This window comes from Panicum virgatum, chromosome 5N, assembly GCF_016808335.1.
Source record: "Panicum virgatum strain AP13 chromosome 5N, P.virgatum_v5, whole genome shotgun sequence".
NCBI lineage: Eukaryota > Viridiplantae > Streptophyta > Magnoliopsida > Poales > Poaceae > Panicum > Panicum virgatum.
In genome coordinates, this window is record NC_053149.1 from 55,562,776 (window position 1) to 55,580,293 (window position 17,518).

General features: G+C 49.5%; 2 protein-coding genes and 1 pseudogene across 2 annotated transcripts; 2 read left to right on the plus strand and 1 right to left on the minus strand.

The window, feature by feature from the left end:
* The first annotated feature begins 4,201 nt into the window (after positions 1–4,201).
* Positions 4,202–6,126, plus strand: LOC120674957 (UDP-glycosyltransferase 88F4-like). The gene is made up of 2 exons (XM_039956052.1): positions 4,202–4,363; positions 5,740–6,126. The coding sequence occupies exons 1-2, from the start codon at positions 4,202–4,204 to the stop codon at positions 6,124–6,126; spliced, it is 549 nt and encodes a 182-aa protein (XP_039811986.1).
* A 2,498-nt stretch (positions 6,127–8,624) lies between these two features.
* LOC120674172 lies at positions 8,625–10,161 on the plus strand (annotated as a pseudogene).
* A 2,080-nt stretch (positions 10,162–12,241) lies between these two features.
* Positions 12,242–14,663, minus strand: LOC120674171 (anthocyanidin 5,3-O-glucosyltransferase-like). Its single transcript, XM_039955309.1, has one exon. It carries the CDS (start codon positions 13,893–13,895, stop codon positions 12,486–12,488), a length of 1,410 nt encoding a protein of 469 aa, XP_039811243.1. The 5' UTR covers positions 13,896–14,663; the 3' UTR covers positions 12,242–12,485.
* Positions 14,664–17,518: the final 2,855 nt, after the last annotated feature.

Below are 17,518 nucleotides of genomic sequence, written 5' to 3' on the forward strand. Positions count from 1 at the left end.
GCGGTTCCATCCCGGCCCGGCCCAAAATCCTCCAAGCCGCAAACCCTATTCCCGCAGCACCCGCCCACCGGGCCACCCTTCCCAAGCAAGCACGTGATTGTAATTGATATGTTCCCGACCGATATGTTCGGTTCCCGGTTAGAGTGTTTTCCCGACCGATATTTCGGTTCCCGGTTAGGGTGTTTTCCAACTCTAACTAGCTTCGGCAATCAGCTTCGGCTTGGACATCAGCATCGGCTTGGCTGGCTTTGCTTCAGAATTGCACCAGCTTCGGCGGCAACATCGATTTACTGGGCTTTGGCTGGCTGGCTTCGGCGTGTCAGCACCAGCTTTGGCTTGCGCACGCCAAGTTTCGGCCTGCAGCAGAAGGCGGGCCAGCAAAGGTGCTCTCCAGCAGGCTTCGGCCCAAGACGAATTGACCCTCGCGCGCCCCTCCTGTCTTCGGCCCAGCGCTCCCGCCCACAAAGCGAGAGGGCATCGACGCCCCCTATGGCCTGCTTCGGCCCACGAGACTCGCGAAGCTGCTTCGGCCCGAGACTCGCGAAGCCCCCCCTCTCCAACCCAAGACAATAGAGGCATCGACGCCCCTTTGGCCTGCTTCGGCCCACGAGACTCGCCCCCCCTTTGGCCTGCTTCGGCCCACGAGACTCGCGAAGCCCACTGCGGTCAAGACATTTGCTCAGCGCAGGTACCCAGTTTCGCAAAATTGCGATTGCTGGAGCTGGGATTCGAACCCCAAATCACAGGCTTCGGAGGTAACTTAGCAAACCAATTCAACCACTTGGGCTATTTGTTGCTGCCTTGTAATTTATTCAATTCATAACCTGAGAGCACTTGTTTGAACCAAGGCTCCTCCACTTTGTTTTCTACTTCCATGCAAGGTTATTAACACGATAAAACATTGAAACGATGGAGGGAAAATTTTGGCATTTAAACATCATTTTAAACATATTTGAAAATGGCAGAAGTATGAATCGATGAAGGGAGAAAAGACAAAAAGGAAGAAAGAGAAGGAGGAAAGGTAGAAGAGGGGAACAACCCAGCCCACTAAGCCCCTCGCTGCCCCAAGCCCGCTCCAACAGTCCCACCCATGCCCCAGCCCACTCAGGCACTCACCCCTCTGACTCACTCCCCTCCGCTCCACCCCTCAGGTCGCCTGCGAGTCGCGCCGCCGCCGCTCGCTCGCGCCGACGCCACCGCGGACGACGGATGCTCCTTCTCTCAGATCGAACCCACGCCGCCGCCGACTCTCCCTTCCGCCCCTCACTCAAGCTGCCGCCGCTCCTCTCCGCCCGTCGCTCGCGCCACCGACGCACCCCTCCGCCCCTCGCTCCCGCCGGCGGGGGCAGACAGGGGCGAGGCGGCCGGCGGAGGGCGGACAGGTAGGAGCTCATCTCGATCTCAATCTGGACAGTGGCGGGCGGACAGTGGCGCCCTGGGCGACGGCGACCTTCGCCTTCCAGCGCCGACGGACAGGGAGGCGGCGGGCGACGGTCAGGGAAGAGGCGCCCGGCGGAGAGGGAGGATGGCAGGACGCGCCTGGCGGAGAGGGAGGCCGCGGCCGGCAAAGTGGGAGAAGGCGGCCGGCGGACAGGGAGCCAGGGAGGACGCGGCAGGGAGGCGGCTTCGATCTTGATCTGCACAGGGGTGGGCCGTAGGGGTGACTGGGGGTCCTTGTTCTATGAATGGGAAGCCCCCTAAAACGCCAACCCTTCCTCATTTCAAAGGTTTTCACGAGAAAACGTGGAAAACGAACGTTTAAACGTGTAAAACGAACGTTTTACGCGATTTCGGCAAAATGTTCAAGCCTTTCAAGACTTAGGGATGTTTTTTCGTTTAAACGTCGTTTAAATGACGTTTTGACGATGTTTTAATAACCATGCTTCCATGTGACCTCAATTTGAGCACTTCGACCCCGGGGGCAAGCACTACCTCCGTCAGCCCAACGCCATTACCTTTGGCATGCTCCGAAGCCAGAATTATGCTGATCTCGACGGGCCGACAGTAAGCACCTTCGATCCAGGGAGCCAAGAAGCCAGGCGCTTACCCCTTCAGTCTGCATCAGTCACAGAAACAGGCACAAAGAGATAAGTTCGCAGTTCCGGTTTCTGTTCTGATACATAAAAGCAGTCAGGTAGCTTCGGAACAACAAGCTGTTTGGTCAATTGACTTTTGTCTTCTGTTCTTAACCACAACATGTTTTTTCACCTTAAAATTTTTTATAACTTCGATCAGCAGCTTCCTCATCACGTGGATGGATTTTTACTTTAGGGCTAACCAATTAATCTACTTCGGCCATTTCCTTTGCGATGGACAAAATATCTTATGATTTTATCTGTGGGATTTCACGAGATTGGCTTCTCACCCTTCAGCATTATCTCGGTTGGATTTCACGAGAGAATTTTTCTACCTTTCGTAGTGGAATTTAGCCTTCGGAATTTCCACCCTTCGGAATCCAGGAAGCCGCCGGCAAATTGGGCCACGTGACATCACCAATCATTGCACCCTTAGGTTTGCGCAAAAGAGTTAATCAACAAAAGCTTATGAATAGTAGCCATCACCTATGAATAGTGTTGTTTAATTGCATTGATTTTTTATACTAATATATGTTCATGACTAACAAACGCTGGCTAGATTCATTTACTTTCGAAGGGTTTAAGTAAAAAAGAATTGGCCCGTTCGGGCTTCGAATCTGCATCTTGATGCATTTAGCCTTCGGCTCGCAACGATGATCCAAATTCATTTATATATTTATTTGTATACCTGCTAGAGCTATTTGCTTCGGATAAATCTTGGCTCAAAGGAGTGTTGTCATCAGCGGAGGAGCTGAAATGCCCATAATAAACAGGCACAGTCCATCCTCATTTTTATGGCAATGATGACCAGTACACTGCTTAATGTCTTACGATTTACATTTTGTAGCACCTTGCTTAATTAGATGCTTATCATAACTCATTTCATTTAAAAGAATAATATTTATCTGCTGTGCAGGATTTTTGCCAAGGTAAGAGACTATTTTGCCCTTGTGCTTTCTTACTTTGATCATGTTTTATACGATGTCTACATCACTTGAGTTATCATGTACAACATGCGCACTTCCTTACATCTATGCAGGATACTGCCTTGGGGGTATGAGATTTCACCCCGAAGCCAAAAACAGTCTTATATGGAGGTTCAGACATCTAAGCCTTATAAAAGATTCTCCTTCGGGCTATTGGTTTTCACCCCCGAAGCAAATTCCATATGGGGTCTCCGGTTATCTAAGTCTTATGCAGGACATCATCTTCGGGTTATTGGTTTTCACCCCCGAAGCAAATTCCATATGGGGTTTCCGGTTATCTAAGTCTTATGCAAGACATCATCTTTGGGTTATTGGTTTTCACCCCGAAGCAAATTCTATATGGGGCTTCCGTTATCCGAGTTTGATGCAAGATTCACCTTCAGGCCATTGGTTTTCACCCTGAAAATAATTATATATGGGGCTTCCATTATCCGAATTTAATGCAAGATCCTCCTTCAAGTTATTGATCTTCACCCCGAAGCAAAGCACGGTTATATATGGAAATGACTATGTTTTGGTCTTACGGAATTTTATTTTGCCTTCGGTACTAATGGGCCTTCGGTTATTGGCGTGCTTGACAAGGGTGCACCGAAGCATCTATCTCTCTTCTTCAAGCGAAGAGGGGAGTCATCGGCGCATTGTAAGTGAATGCCACTTGGAGAAATGAGCCCAGGGCTCGCGAAGCTGAACGGCCCGCAGCACCCTTTGGTCTCAGTTCTTAATTTTTCCCGGTCGAAAAAATCTTCCGCGCAGAGCGCCAAAGGCATTCAAAGTCTTATCGTGCGGAATGCCGAAGACATGGAAAGTCCTTTCGTGCGAAAGTCAAAGGCTAGGGCTTACCTATGCGAGCTAAAGAGCCAAAGGTCCCCTAAGAAAAGTCCTTTCATACGAAAAGCCGAAGGCATAGAAAGTCCTATCGTGCATAATGCCGAAGGCATCCTAATAGATTTGAAAAATATTGTTATCTCAAGTAAAATGATGCAGGCTTTGCAGGTGTATAAATCAGCATCTTCGGAATGACAAAATTCTATCATTGGTATTCACATTATTGTTGAAAAAACAAGTCATCAACACCAGCAACTTTGGTCGTAAGTCGATTTTGGAGGGGTCTTCGACATGCATCAGCCTGCCCCTCTGACTATGGCCTTCGCCTTCGCCGACACAGCTCAGCTCGAGGGGCTCGCCCTCCACTCGGCGACGACTACTACGACCTTCGCCCTCGCCGACACAGCTCGGCTCGAGGGGCTCACCCTTCACTTCGGCGACGACTACTACGGCCTTCACCCTCGCCGACACAGCTCGGCTAAGGGGCTCGCCCTCCACTTTGGCGACGACTACTATGACCTTCGCCCTCGCCGACACAGCTCGGTTCGAGGGGCTCGCCCTCCACTTCGGTGACAACTATTATGGTCTTCGCCCTTGCCGACACAGCTCGGCTGAGGGGCTCGCCTTCTACTTCGGCGACGACTACTACGGCCTTCGCCCTCGCCATCACAGCTCGGTTCGAGGGGCTCGCCCTCTACTTCGGCGACGACTACTATGACCTTCGCCCTCACCGACACATATCGGCTCGAGGGGCTCGCCTTCTACTTCGGCGACGACTACTACGGCCTTCGCCCTCGCCGACACAGCTCAGGCTTGAGGGGCTCGCCTTCTACTTCGGCGACTACTACGGCTTTCGCCCTCGCCAACACAACTCAGCTCGAGGGGCTCGCCTTCTACTTCGGCGACGACTACTATGGCCTTCGCCCTCGTCGATACAGCTTGACTAGAGGGGCTCCCCCTCCACTTCGGCGACGACGACTTCGGCTTCGGCCTTCGCCCGTGTCGACACTGTTCGACCCGAGGTGCTTGCCTTCTACTACGATGATAAAGACTTCAGCCTTCGCCCGCGTCGACACAACTCGACTCGAGGGGCCCGCCTTCCACTTCGGCGACGACTACTTCGACCCTCAACATCGGCTGTTTCGACTTCACCTTCTGAAGAACCTTCGCTCCCTCCGTTATGAACTTCGGCCAAGAGGGGCTGGGGACAGGGCAGACTAGCATCACTTTGCACGTCAAGTCTTGACCGGTGCTCGAAAGCGGAGAGCCGAAGACACTATATCCTCTACTTCGGCTACATCAATTGTGACGAAGAGTGATTCGTGGAGACGACAAGGTCCAACCAAAGTCAAGGGATGAAGATTCCGCTTTCATCACCGTCGAAGACCTTCATCATCGTTAAGACCGAAGACAATCACTAACTAGAGTGTATCGTCATGTATATGTGGGCCCGCTAGGCGTGCGTGCTCTTTTTCCATCTGTTTTGTCCCACTGGGTTTTTGGATGGAGTTTTTAGCGAGGCGTACGAGTGGGCGGTCATGAGGACAGTCCTCGTGGCTGAGGTCATAGATAGAGCTGGGCCACTTTCTATGTATTCAGCTACTATGTTTTGTCGTACCGATCAAAACAAAGTAGCTGAGGGGCTACTGTTGGGGGAATAGCCCAGCCCATGAGATTAATGGGCCTCATGCGGCGGCCCGAGGACCTAATTGTAAATTGTGTACTCGCCAGAGGGGCCGGGAGAAAATTACCACCTCCCTCCCCCTTCTATATATAGATGACCCTAGGAGTCAAAGAGGGCTCTCTCTCTCACTCATGAGCAATTCACTCTCTTGAGTTGTCCTCCTCTGCAGGGGCTCGTCGTCAAGTCCTTGGCGCCGCAGGTGGAGGTGCTCGGCCACAGGGCGACCGGTGCCTTCATGACCCACTGCGGGTGGAACTCGACCCTAGAAGGGATCATGGCGGGGCTGCCGCTGCTGTGTTGGCCATTGTACGCGGAGCAGAGGTTGAACAAGGTGCTCATCGTGGAAGAGATGAAGCTTGGAGTGGTGCTGAGGGGCTACGACGATGAGGTAGTGAAGGCGGAGGAGGTGGAGGCGAAGGTCAGGTGGGTCATGGAATCCGGGGGAGGAAGGGCCCTTCGGGAGCGAGCCACGGCGGAGAAGCGCAGTGCGGTCAAAGCTTTGAGCGAAGGAGGCTCATCTCGTGCTGCTTTTGTTGAATTCCTGAATAGTTTGTAAAACTCAATCGATATATGGTATGCTAGTAGCGCATAGGATTTTGTTTCCTTTGTACACTTGACGCAGTGGGTTATGAATTCCTGAATAGTTTGTAAAACTCTCGATCGATATACGGTATGCTAGTAGCCGCTGTCAAGCTTCCCCGCCGCACCAGCGAGCACCGGCGCGATGCTGATTCTACAGTCGACCGTGAGGTTCCAAACTCACGGTCGACTCGGTCGACTCGACCGACTGCCCAGCGCATGCTGACTGCTCCTTTCCTCCCCTTCTCATTTTTTCCCCGAGCACACTCCTTGCTCCTTCTCCTCTTCCCCTTTCTTCCCTTCGTTTTCCTCACCGGCGCCCGCGTGGGCCCGGTCGCCCCCGCCGCGGCCTCCCTCCCCTCTGCGCGCCGCACCTCCTGCCTTCCTCCGGCGGCACGACGGCCGGCTCTCCAGCGGCGCCATATCCGCGACGGGGGAGCGGCGTGCAGCGGGGAGGTGGTGCGGTGGCTCCGGGGCGCCGGATCCGCGGCGGGGAGGCGGTGCGGTGGCTCCGTGGCGCCGGATCTGCGGCGGAGCGGCGCCCCCGAGCGGATCCGCGGAGGCGCCACCGCCGCCGCCACCGTCGGGTTGTTTTTTTAATAATCTGAATAAAATTTTTTTCTTCCTCAATTTTTTTTGATGTAATTTTTTTCAATTGATTTTTGCACAAATTTTTTCTCGTTAATTTTTTCTTGAATTTTTTTTCAATTTTTTTCTTGAAATTTTTTTATCTGTCTAAAATTTTTCTTGAAATTTCTCTCTCTCTCTAAAATTCCACTTGAAATTTTTTCTATCTCTCCGGAAATGTTTTCTGAAATTTTTTTCTAAACCTTTTTTATTACAAAACGACAAAAACTTACTAAAAAAAGAAAGAAAAAAAAACGGTCGGGAGATCGACCGTAGGGAGCCCCTCCCTAGGGTCAACCGTAAATTAGCGAGATCCGAGCACCGGTGGTCAATTCGCCGCGTATATGGTATATAGTCACACAATAGTCTACACAAATAGTATGCATGATGGCTCATGAGCTAGATTCCAAGCATTAAACAGCCAAATAGACAGCAGCTGTATGTGGATTGGAGAAACTATCTGCTAAATTGTTTGTGTTGCTAATTACCATAACTTGCAGACGACAGCTGTATGTGGGTTGGAGATGCCCTTAGCTTGTAGCTAGCTGATGCACATGTTTCAAAAAAAACTTTGTGAAAGAAAGAAGTGGGCCTAGCATTAATGATTTATTCTGTGTTTTAGCCAAATCATTATACTTGTGAGCTATTAGTTAGTTGTACATGATACAACAAAATTATACAATTTATTTGTAGGCTGCATTATTAGCCATGCTCTCACTAGACGTAGTGGGTGACATGTGGTAACTACTCCCTTGCCAGGCTGCGAACCCCACCAGCCACCAATACAAATCCACCACCACACCACTCGAGACACGAGACAAAAAACGCAAACCGTCACCAAACGTTCTAGCGTCTTCCGGGTCTCGCTAATTTACGGTTGACCGTAGGGAGCGGCTCCCTACGGTCGATCTCCCGACCGTTTTTTTCTCTCCATTTTTAGTAATTTTTTTGTTGTTTTCCGATTTTGGAAATTTTTTTGTAAGAGAAATTTTGGAGAGAGAAAATTTTTTGACGAAAAAAAGTTTGAAACAAAAATTTGAGAGGCAAAAATTGAGAAATTTTGAAAAGAAAATTTTTACATTTAGAACAAAAAAATTAGTAAAAAAAATTTGCATCCGAAAAACAAAAAATGCTTATAGAAAAAAATTGCATCAAAATCAAAAGAAAAAAAGTTTTGGGTAAAATTTTTGGTCGGTAAAAAAAATTTGATATATAAAAAAAAACCTACCTCCCCCGCCGCCGCCGGCCCGCGGCACCGCCTCCCGCCGAGCCTTCCCGCCGCCCGGCCACCGCCGCACAACCCAGGAAGGTGGATCCGGGCGGCGGCGGGCCAGCGAGGCAGATCTCGTAAGGGGCACCGGCGGGGGAGCGCGCGGCGGCCCAGGGAGGCGGATCCGCGGTGCGTGGCGGCGGGAGAAGGAAGCGGTGGCCCAGGGAGGCGGATCCGCGCCGCGCGGCGGCGGGAGAAGGAAGGGGGGAGGGAAGGGTAAGGGGGCTCGCTGCCGGCGCCGTTCCGTTGCTGCTCAACCTCGAGGCGGGCCCGCCGCCGCGCCTCCCCGCCGCCACCATGGATCTGGCCTAGGAGAAGGAAGGGGGAAGGGAAGGGGAAGGGGGCTCACCGCCGGCACGCTGCCGCCCCGGCGCTGCTCCGCCCCGAGGCGGGCCGCCGTGCCTCCCCGCTGGGAAGGAAGGGGAAGGGGAAAGGGGAGGGGATGGGAGAGGGAGAGGGAGAGGGAGAGGGAAGAGACTATAGAGTGCGGGAGTGAGGGGATGCGTGAGAGGACAGGTCGACCGCGAGTTTAGAAACTTACGGTTGACTGTAGAATCAGCTTTACGCTTCCATGCTCCACCACCTCTGACCTCTCCCTCACGCACGCACGACTCGAGAAGCTAGGCCGTTCGGCGATGGACAAGACGACCGTGGTTCTCTACCCGGGTCTCGGCGGCATCGGCCACCTCACGCCGATGGTCCAGCTGGCCCAGCTGTTCGTCCAGCACGGCGTCGCCGTCACCATCGCCCTCGTCAAGCCGCAGGAAGAGCCGGCCAGCAGCTTCTCCGCCGCGGTCGCCCGCGCCGCCGCCGCCGACCCGTCCATCACCTTCCACGTGCTGCTGCCGCCGCCGTGTCCGGCCGAAGAGGAAGCCCCGCGCGACATGTTCGACCGCCACCGCCTCATGGATGCGCCGCTCCGCGACCTCCTCCGCTCGCTCCCGGCGGTCCGCGCGCTCGTGCTCGACATGTTCTGCGCCGGATCGCTGGACGTCGCCACCGAACTCGGCATACCTGCCTACTTCTTCGCCTCCGGCGCCACTATCCTTGCAATCTACCTCAACCTTCCCAGCGTGGTCGCCAACATGGGCAGGAACTTCGTGGAGCTCGGAGACTCGCCGCTCAGCCTCCCCGGCGCCCCTCCATTTAGAGCTGCGGATCTCCCAAAAATTGTACTCGACGACGACGACGCCACCCGGGTCTTTGTTCGCCTGTTCGAGAGGATGCCAGAGTCCAATGGGATTCTTGTCAACACGTACGAGTCGCACGCTCTCAGGGACGGGGGTGTGCGTCCCCGGCCGCCCGACACCACCGGTCTACTGTGTTGGGCCGCTGGTCACGGAGGGCGGTGACGAGAAGCACGAGTGCCTCGAGTGGCTGGACGCGCAGCCGGACAGCAGCGTCGTGTTCCTCTCCTTTGGGAGCAGGGGCACGTTCCCCAAGAAGCAGCTCCAGGAGATCGCTGTCGTCCTGGAGAAGTCGGGGCAGAGGTTCCTCTGGGTCGTGCGGAGCCCGCGCAGCGAAGAGCAGAATTTTGGCGACCCGCTCCCTGGCCCTGAGCCAGACCTCGACGCGCTCCTCCCCGAAGGATTCTTGGAAAGGACGAAGCACCAGGGGTTCGTCGTCAGGTCCTGGGCACCGCAGGTGGAGGTGCTCGGCCACAGGGCGACAGGTGCGTTCATGACCCACTGCGGGTGGAACTCGACGCTGGAAGGGATCACGGCGGGGCTGCCGCTTCTGTGTTAGCCGTTGTACGCGGAGCAGAGGTTGAACAAGGTGCTCATCGTGGAAGAGATGAAGCTTGGAGTGGTGCTGAGGGGCTATGACGAGGAGGTGGTGAAGGCAGAGGAGGTGGAGGCGAAGGTCAGGTGGGTGATGGAGTCTGAAGGAGGAAGGGCCCTTCGGGAGCGTGCTGTGGCTGAAGAAGAGCAAGGCCGCGCAAGCATTGAGTGAAGGAGGCTCATCCCGTGCTGCTTTTGTTGATTATCTAAATAATTTGTAGAATTTGAACCTTGCATGATCCCGCATTCGTGATACTTCGGATTGTACCCTTACCGTGTTGAAAAGTAATTAGGTTTCCCCTAGTCTATCAACTCGTACTCTCGCATAAGCTAATTAGAAATAATATAAGAATAAGGTCAATAATTATAATTATCTATCTCACATCCTTTTTCATCTATTAAACTAAACGTATAGCCCGCACGTTTGCGCGGCTAGTATTGAAAATTCAAAAATTTGCATGTTGTTGTATCCATACTTAAAAATTATACTATTTTTTACTATACATCACCCTGTTCATTATCGTACATTATGTCTTATTGTTGGTTAAAACAATTCAAATATAATCTACCTATAATAACAATTTGATTTGTTGAGCTTTAATAATATTATACATATAATTATTCTTATTTTCATGTTATTTTGATTGATTGTTGTTAGGTTTAGTTTTCATTAATAGTATATATTTGTAACTGATACATAGTTAAATGGTATTTTATATTTAATTTTTCATAATGGCATTGATGGGTGATTTTTAATTAGGCATAGGGTATTTTAGATTAATTTTTATCATAATGGCAGTGGTGGGTAATTTTAATTCTTCTTTTTTCTTCGATTAACGTGGGAATTTCTAGACCTTGAGAGCGAACATGGAGGCTCCGTAAATAATAAGATAATAGATATTCTAACACATACTCTAAAATATATATTTATCATTACCTAGTTATAATATACTGAGAGTGGGCGCGGGTGAGGGAGGGGAGTTGTACGCCTTCAATGTGGTGTACTGGGGTGGCCGGGGACGAGCTCGACGGTCGGCACGTGGCGGCGACCGACGAACCTCGGTCTCGGAGTGGTTGAAACAGAGCCGTCGCGGACCATCCACCGCCCCAAGCGGACTGTCCGCGAGGCAGGGTGTTACACTACAGTGATTGATTGGTCTGGTGTACCTTCTTTTGAGAAATGAGTCAATAAGTTTTATATAAAAAATAAAGAATAAGTTATGGAGCTCCTAAATTAAAGAAATTCATTTGATATGAGATGGCGTACTATAGCAACTGGGTTTAATGGTATGCGATTCACCATTGTAATGCTTTGGTCTTGGTGCGTCATTTTGTTGAAAAGTGATTTCATAAGTTTAGCCTTATGATCAAGGGGGAGAATGTTGGGTTGATCATGTCGGCAGTGACATCATTATTAAGTTGATTACGTCAGTAGTGACATCATCATTAAGATTAATAAAACTACTAACTACAGCTGTCAATAAGAAGTCCAAATTGGATTTGGGCTCTTGGGCCATGTTTGGCCAAGGGTCACATCAAAATTTCACAAAAAGACGAATGCCCGCATGCAGTACTAAATGAAGTCTATTTGCAAAACCTTTTTAGGAATGGGTGTAAATTTTCGAGACGAATCTAATGAGCCAAGTTTCATCATGATTGGCTACAGTGATGCTACAGTAACCGCACCCAATCATCCTCTAATCGTGCGGTCAAAGCCCTCATTAGCTAAAGTAACTGCTACAGTGTCATAGTTGTGGAGGTAATTTTGTAATTAGACTTTATTTAATACCCCTAATTAGTGGTCAAAGCATCATTTCTCATTCATGAAAACGTTTTCACGCCTAAACCAAACATGGCCTTGATTGGAGAGCACTAGAAGACCCTACATGGAGTTATCCCCCTATGCTGCTGTGTATAAATAAGGGGCTGAGGTCTTTCTAATGGGATTGGATTCTAAGAAATAAAAATTAGACAACTTCAGCCAAAAACTACCCAATCACAGCTTCTACACAGAAAACATGGGAAGGATCACCTCCTCTATAATCTACAAGCCCTAGAAGCCAAGAATAGAGCATGAATGGAGATAAGAAGCTCTAGTAATCAAGGTATGTGTTGACTCTAATTCAATTGAGTGGTTTAATCTTGGTCTTGATGATCCAAAAGACCTAACAGCTACCCCACACCATCCCCATCAGGTCGACGACGACAATTGGCAAATATGCAGGACTTTTTTTTTCTTACTACCTCTGGTTACTAATTCTGATAGCAAGTTGAAGATGATCATAGGCATGGGGCTGCAGCCTGCATGGGAGGCTGGGAGCATAGATGCTCTTGCGTCCCCATTAATACATGCAAAAATGCTTTAGTTCTCTCCCATCCACACGACCACACAATAATCTTTCCTTCAGTTCGTTAAAAAAAACCTTTCCTTCAAGTTTTTTTTCCTATATGATCGGAACCAAACAGAAGAATATATGAAGAATTGATGTTCTTGGAACAACAGCGAAGCACACAAAGAAGCTCGAGTACTCAGAAGCACCTCCGTGAGTACTCAAGAGTAAATCCACAGCCGTGTTAACATGGTCTCAAAAGCAAGAATTAACGATGCCTATGTGGAACTCGAAACCTTTGAATAATTAAGTGCGTTGTGTGCTAATGCTAAGGCAAGCTCACGTTATCGAGATCCTTCAAGAATTCAACAAAAGCAGCATGAGATGAGCCCCCTTCTTCGATTGCTTCGATCGCTCTACCTTTCGCCTCTGCCACCCTCTTTTTGAGCGCTTGCCCACCTTCAGACTCCATCACCCACCTAACCTTCGTCTCCACCTCCTCCGCCTTCACCAACTCCTCATCGTAGCCCTTCATCACCACCCCAAGCTTCATCTCCTCCACGATGAACACCTTGTTCGTTCTCTGCTCTGCATACAATGGCCAGCACAGCAAGGGCAGCCCCGCTGTGATGCCTTCCAGTGTCGAGTTCCACCCGCAGTGTGTAACAAACGCACCGGTGGCTCTGTGACGTAGCACATCCACCTGTGGCGCCCAAGACTTGAGCACGAGCCCGGTGTCCTTGGTCCTCCCCAAGAATCCCTCCGGCAGAAGGGCGTCGAGGTCCGGTTCCGGGAGTGGGCGAAGCATGTCCTCGGGGTTTCGCGGGCTCCGCACCACCCATAGAAACCTCTGCCCTGACTTCTCCAATCCAATGGCGATCTCCTCGAGCTGCTGCTTCGGGAACGTGCCCATGCTCCCGAAGGAGAGGAACACGACGCTGTTTTCTGGCTGCTTGTCCAGCCACCGGAGGCACTCGTGCTCCTTCTCTCCGCCTCCCGATACCAACGGCCCGATGCAGTAGACCGGCGGCGTGGAACGGTCGGGAACGCACAGACCCTCCCTCAGAGCGCGCACCGCCCGCGTCTCCAGCGACTCGAAGGTGTTGACGAGGATCCCGTCGGCCTCCGCTAGCCGGTAGAGCGAGCCGAGGATGGGCTTCGCTTCAGGGCTGCCCTCCGAGATCTCTTTGGGCAAATCCGAAGCTTTGAGCGGAGGCGCGCCGGGAAACGAGACGATGGAGTCGCCGTGCTCCGCGAAACCCGTGCTCGTGGCCATGCGACCCAGGTTGAGGAAGACGGCCAGGTCGCCGGCGCCCGAGGCGTAGAAGTAGAAGACGGGCAGCTTGAGCTCGGCGGCGACGTCGAGGGCGTCGCCGCAGAACATGTCGAGGACGAGCGCGTCGACGGCGGGCAGCGAGCGGAGGAAGTCGCGGAGCGGCGGGACCATGGCTTTGAGGTGGTCGAACATGACGACGATGTGGTGCGCTGATGACGTGCCGCCTTCGGAGCCGGGAGGGTCAGCCGGAGCTGGCGGCGGGAGGACGTGGAAGGTGACGGACGGGTTGGAGGCCGCGGCACGGGCGACCACCGCGGAGAAGTCGGGGGACTTGGTGGGCGGCTCGACGAGCGCGACGGTGACGGCGGCGCCGTGGTGGAGGAACACCTTGGCCAGCTCGATCATCGGCGTGAGGTGGCCGACGCCGAGGCCTGGGTACAGAACCACGCTCCTCTTCGTCATCTCTCGACGACTCGATCAGAATTCCGAGCCCCCTTGCTGCTGGTACACGAGCGTGCTCCGAGAAGTCGAGAGCTCTGGATCGAGACTATGGCCTATAAAACGGGGCTAGAGTACGATTGTACGATCCAAGGCTCCAAGCTGCATCCATTGGGAGTCAAGTCTGGGCGGCGATGCTTGGCTCATTGGCTGGGTACGTAGTGAACTAGAGGCCTCTAGCTCTAGGGTGAAGTCATGGACGATGTATGGCTGACGAGGCCTGCGTGCTCGGCGGCAGCGCTTCGTGAAACATCAGTCACACACAGAGACGAGGGAATGGATGCCGTGCGCGTGCGTGGCTCTGGCCTGGTGGGCGCCGTGGCGCCTGTGGTGCTTGTGTGGTGGTGGAGAGGATGGGACGGAGAGTCGGAGATGGATTGGATTGGATCTGTGCGCAGCGTGCACCACCTGTGGCTGTGCTGCCAGTGCGAGAACATCAACGTCACCCGTGGTGCTCTAGCAGTGGACGTCTCTACTAGCGGCTGGACTGAAGAATACGGCAGTTCTCTCTTCCAGCTAATCGCCAAAACAGAATAATCCGAGAAGCCAAAGCTGCCATTAATTGTTGCTCGGTAATCTATATATGTTTTTTTCGTGTTGTATAAGATTTGTCCCCACTTAAATTATCTGTCCAACTTTAACTAAATGTGTAGAAAAAGATATATACCAAATTTATTTTATTAAATTATTATAAAATATATTTTGATAGTGCATAAATCTCGTAGAAGAGATGTTGCTATATTTTTTCTATAAACTTGATCAAAGTTGGATAAGTTTGACTTACGATAAATCTAATATGATGGGTAAAAAAATAGAGAAAACATATACGTAGAGTTGGAAGTAGCTACTAAATGTTAGCCCGAACTGTAAAAGAGTTAAATTATTTCTTAACGAATCAATAAAACAAAATTATCTTTCAACTGGTATTATGGACTCTTGGAAAAAATCCAACCACAGCAGAATGCTGATCTATGAATGTACAATCAACAATGCGATTGAAAACTAGGTTGAGCATTTGACAGAAAGCATGATCAATATATAGTAATTTTATTTTGCATTGTAGTCTGGGAAACAAAGCTACAGGTTTTTTCACTTAGATTTTATTATTTAAAGTTTGCTAATTTATGTAGTTTTGGGTGTCTGTAACATTAAGGGTTCGAATGTAAAGCGCAAATGAAACAAGAGGTTGGAAATATAATTGTTAGCCTAACATTAAGAATTGGAATGTTTGTTAGGCATAAAAATGTGTGTACCATCATGCACTGAAAAAAATGTTAATGTCTTATCTGCACTAACACGTCACATCATCTAGAATAATTTCATACTCCTATTTTTAGTTACTTGTCGTATTAGGTCTGTCCTAAATCGTCAAACTAAACTAACTTTGATCAAATTTATAGTGAAATAATAACATTTGGAATATCGAATTTATTTTGTTGAATCTACTATGAAATATATATTGATAGTGCATATGTTAGGTAGTATAGTTGTTACTACGAGAGAGCTCAGTAAAGGCAGCAGCCACGCTACAGCAGCAGCAGCTACCAGCCTGAAGCGCATCTAGGCCAATAGATGCTAATGGTAAGTTCCGGTGATTAATGACAACCGTATGCGACTAACATGTGTTTTGAAAGAAAAATCAATGATTAGATTAGTCTCATATGAAATATAAAATGAGACCCCCTCAATACGAAACAATCATGCGTGCCAAGGACTCAATTTCAAAGATTAAAGAATTTTATAGTCTCATCTGTCACAAGGAGATGAAGGACACTTGTTTTAGCTAGGTTTTATAGTTTCTAGTTCTTGACCGTACTATTAAGAGGGGTTTGTAAGTTAGTAGCTTGACCAAAATTGAGTTGGCCTTAGAAATCTTGCACACTTGCTCAAAAATAGCCCAAGATAGTCAAAAGAAGTCGACACAACACTTGGAAGAAGAAACAATCAAAGTTACATTCAACTCCAAGTCAATTCAGCTGAAAATCAAGAAAAACTGCGGCACCGGTTTAACCGATACCTTATCATCGGTGCATCCGACGCTTGGCGGAAGTTCCGACGCCCCTGTCGGTCTATCTTCTCTGGATACAAGGGGAAATCAAGTCAACAATCTCTATAGCTGTCACACCCGGTTTTAAGGACAAAACCGAATGCATAACTATATGTATGCCAGGATCAAGTTTCATACATATAGAGACATTATAAGTGAATAATCAGTAACAGTATCACGTAAAAGAGAAAAAAACAATAAATAAAAGATTATCAGAGTTATACAGCTTATCTTAGAAACGAAGGCTTCAAACTTCACAGGCAATCGACTGGGGGTTGCGTACGCCTAGAACTCAGCAACATCTTCAAAAGACTTCACCACAACTTTTGCTTCTGAGCAGCAGTAAGCAAGGGTGAGTACACTTATGGTTGGTACTCAGCAAGGCCACAAGAAATAACCAGAAAATGATTTAAATCCATCTTTAAGTTTATTAATCATGTGAGGGTTCAAGCCACTCTTGACCGTGAGCACGGCTAACCGGTTAGTTTTAACTCTGCAGAGGTTGTACACTTTCACCACAATTCGCGTAAAAGTTCCGAAGAACTTTGAACCCAACCACGCATATGTGCTGATCAGGCACAATACCACACTTTCGAGGTGTGATTGCATAGGGATGCTACGAGGCCTTTACAAAGAATCCCTATATGTATGTGTTGGTCCCTGCCTTTGCGGTCCCTCAGAAGACACAGCTTCCTTCACCCGCTCCACAACACAAACTCATAACCACCAAGCGAAACAACCCCAACACAACATATAGTTCATCTAATTACTTAGCCAAGACCAGATCCATATAATATTGTGGTTGTACGGTTTTCTTGGGTGGTTCTCCATGTTCCAATTAAATCATAGTACTCTTGTAAATAAAGCATAGATAGAAGTATGGTTAGGGTCACTTGCCTTTTTCCAATGAAAAGCTACTCTTACTGCTCTTCAGCTTTTGCTCACTTGGAACTCTTGATCTTTAATCTTCAAACAGCGATCCTTCTACTCGGGGCAAACATCGGGCAAACATACAAAGCAAACAACAAGTACAACTAAGAACAATACACCAAAACAAAAGAAAGGCTTAAAAAATAACATACAGAAAGATAGGGCTTGTTGCTAAGGTTATGAGAGCGCAAGAAACGCGGAAAACGGAGCTAAAACGGCGATTCTATGGGATAAACAGTGCTTTAGGAATCTAGTCGCGATTAACTATAGAGTTAAGAGCTAGCAGAAAAGATTTTAAAGACACAGAAAACTGTGCTCACAGAGGATTACGAGGTCATAAAGCTATCGCACATGTTGCAAGGATCATGTGAGCGCGAGAATCGATGAAAACGGAGTTAAAACGTGAAAGATATGGCTAAAACAGTGCACCAGGGACTTGTTTGTGAGAGTTTTGAACTTCCAGGGGCTAACTCTAAAGAAACCAGGGACTTAAAGAAAATTAAACCTAACTCGCGAGTGTTAGAAAGCAAAACTACACTTCCTAGACGGCGGGTTCTATTTCCTAAAAGGTCAGGGTCTAAAACAAAAATAAAAGGACTTAAACCTAATT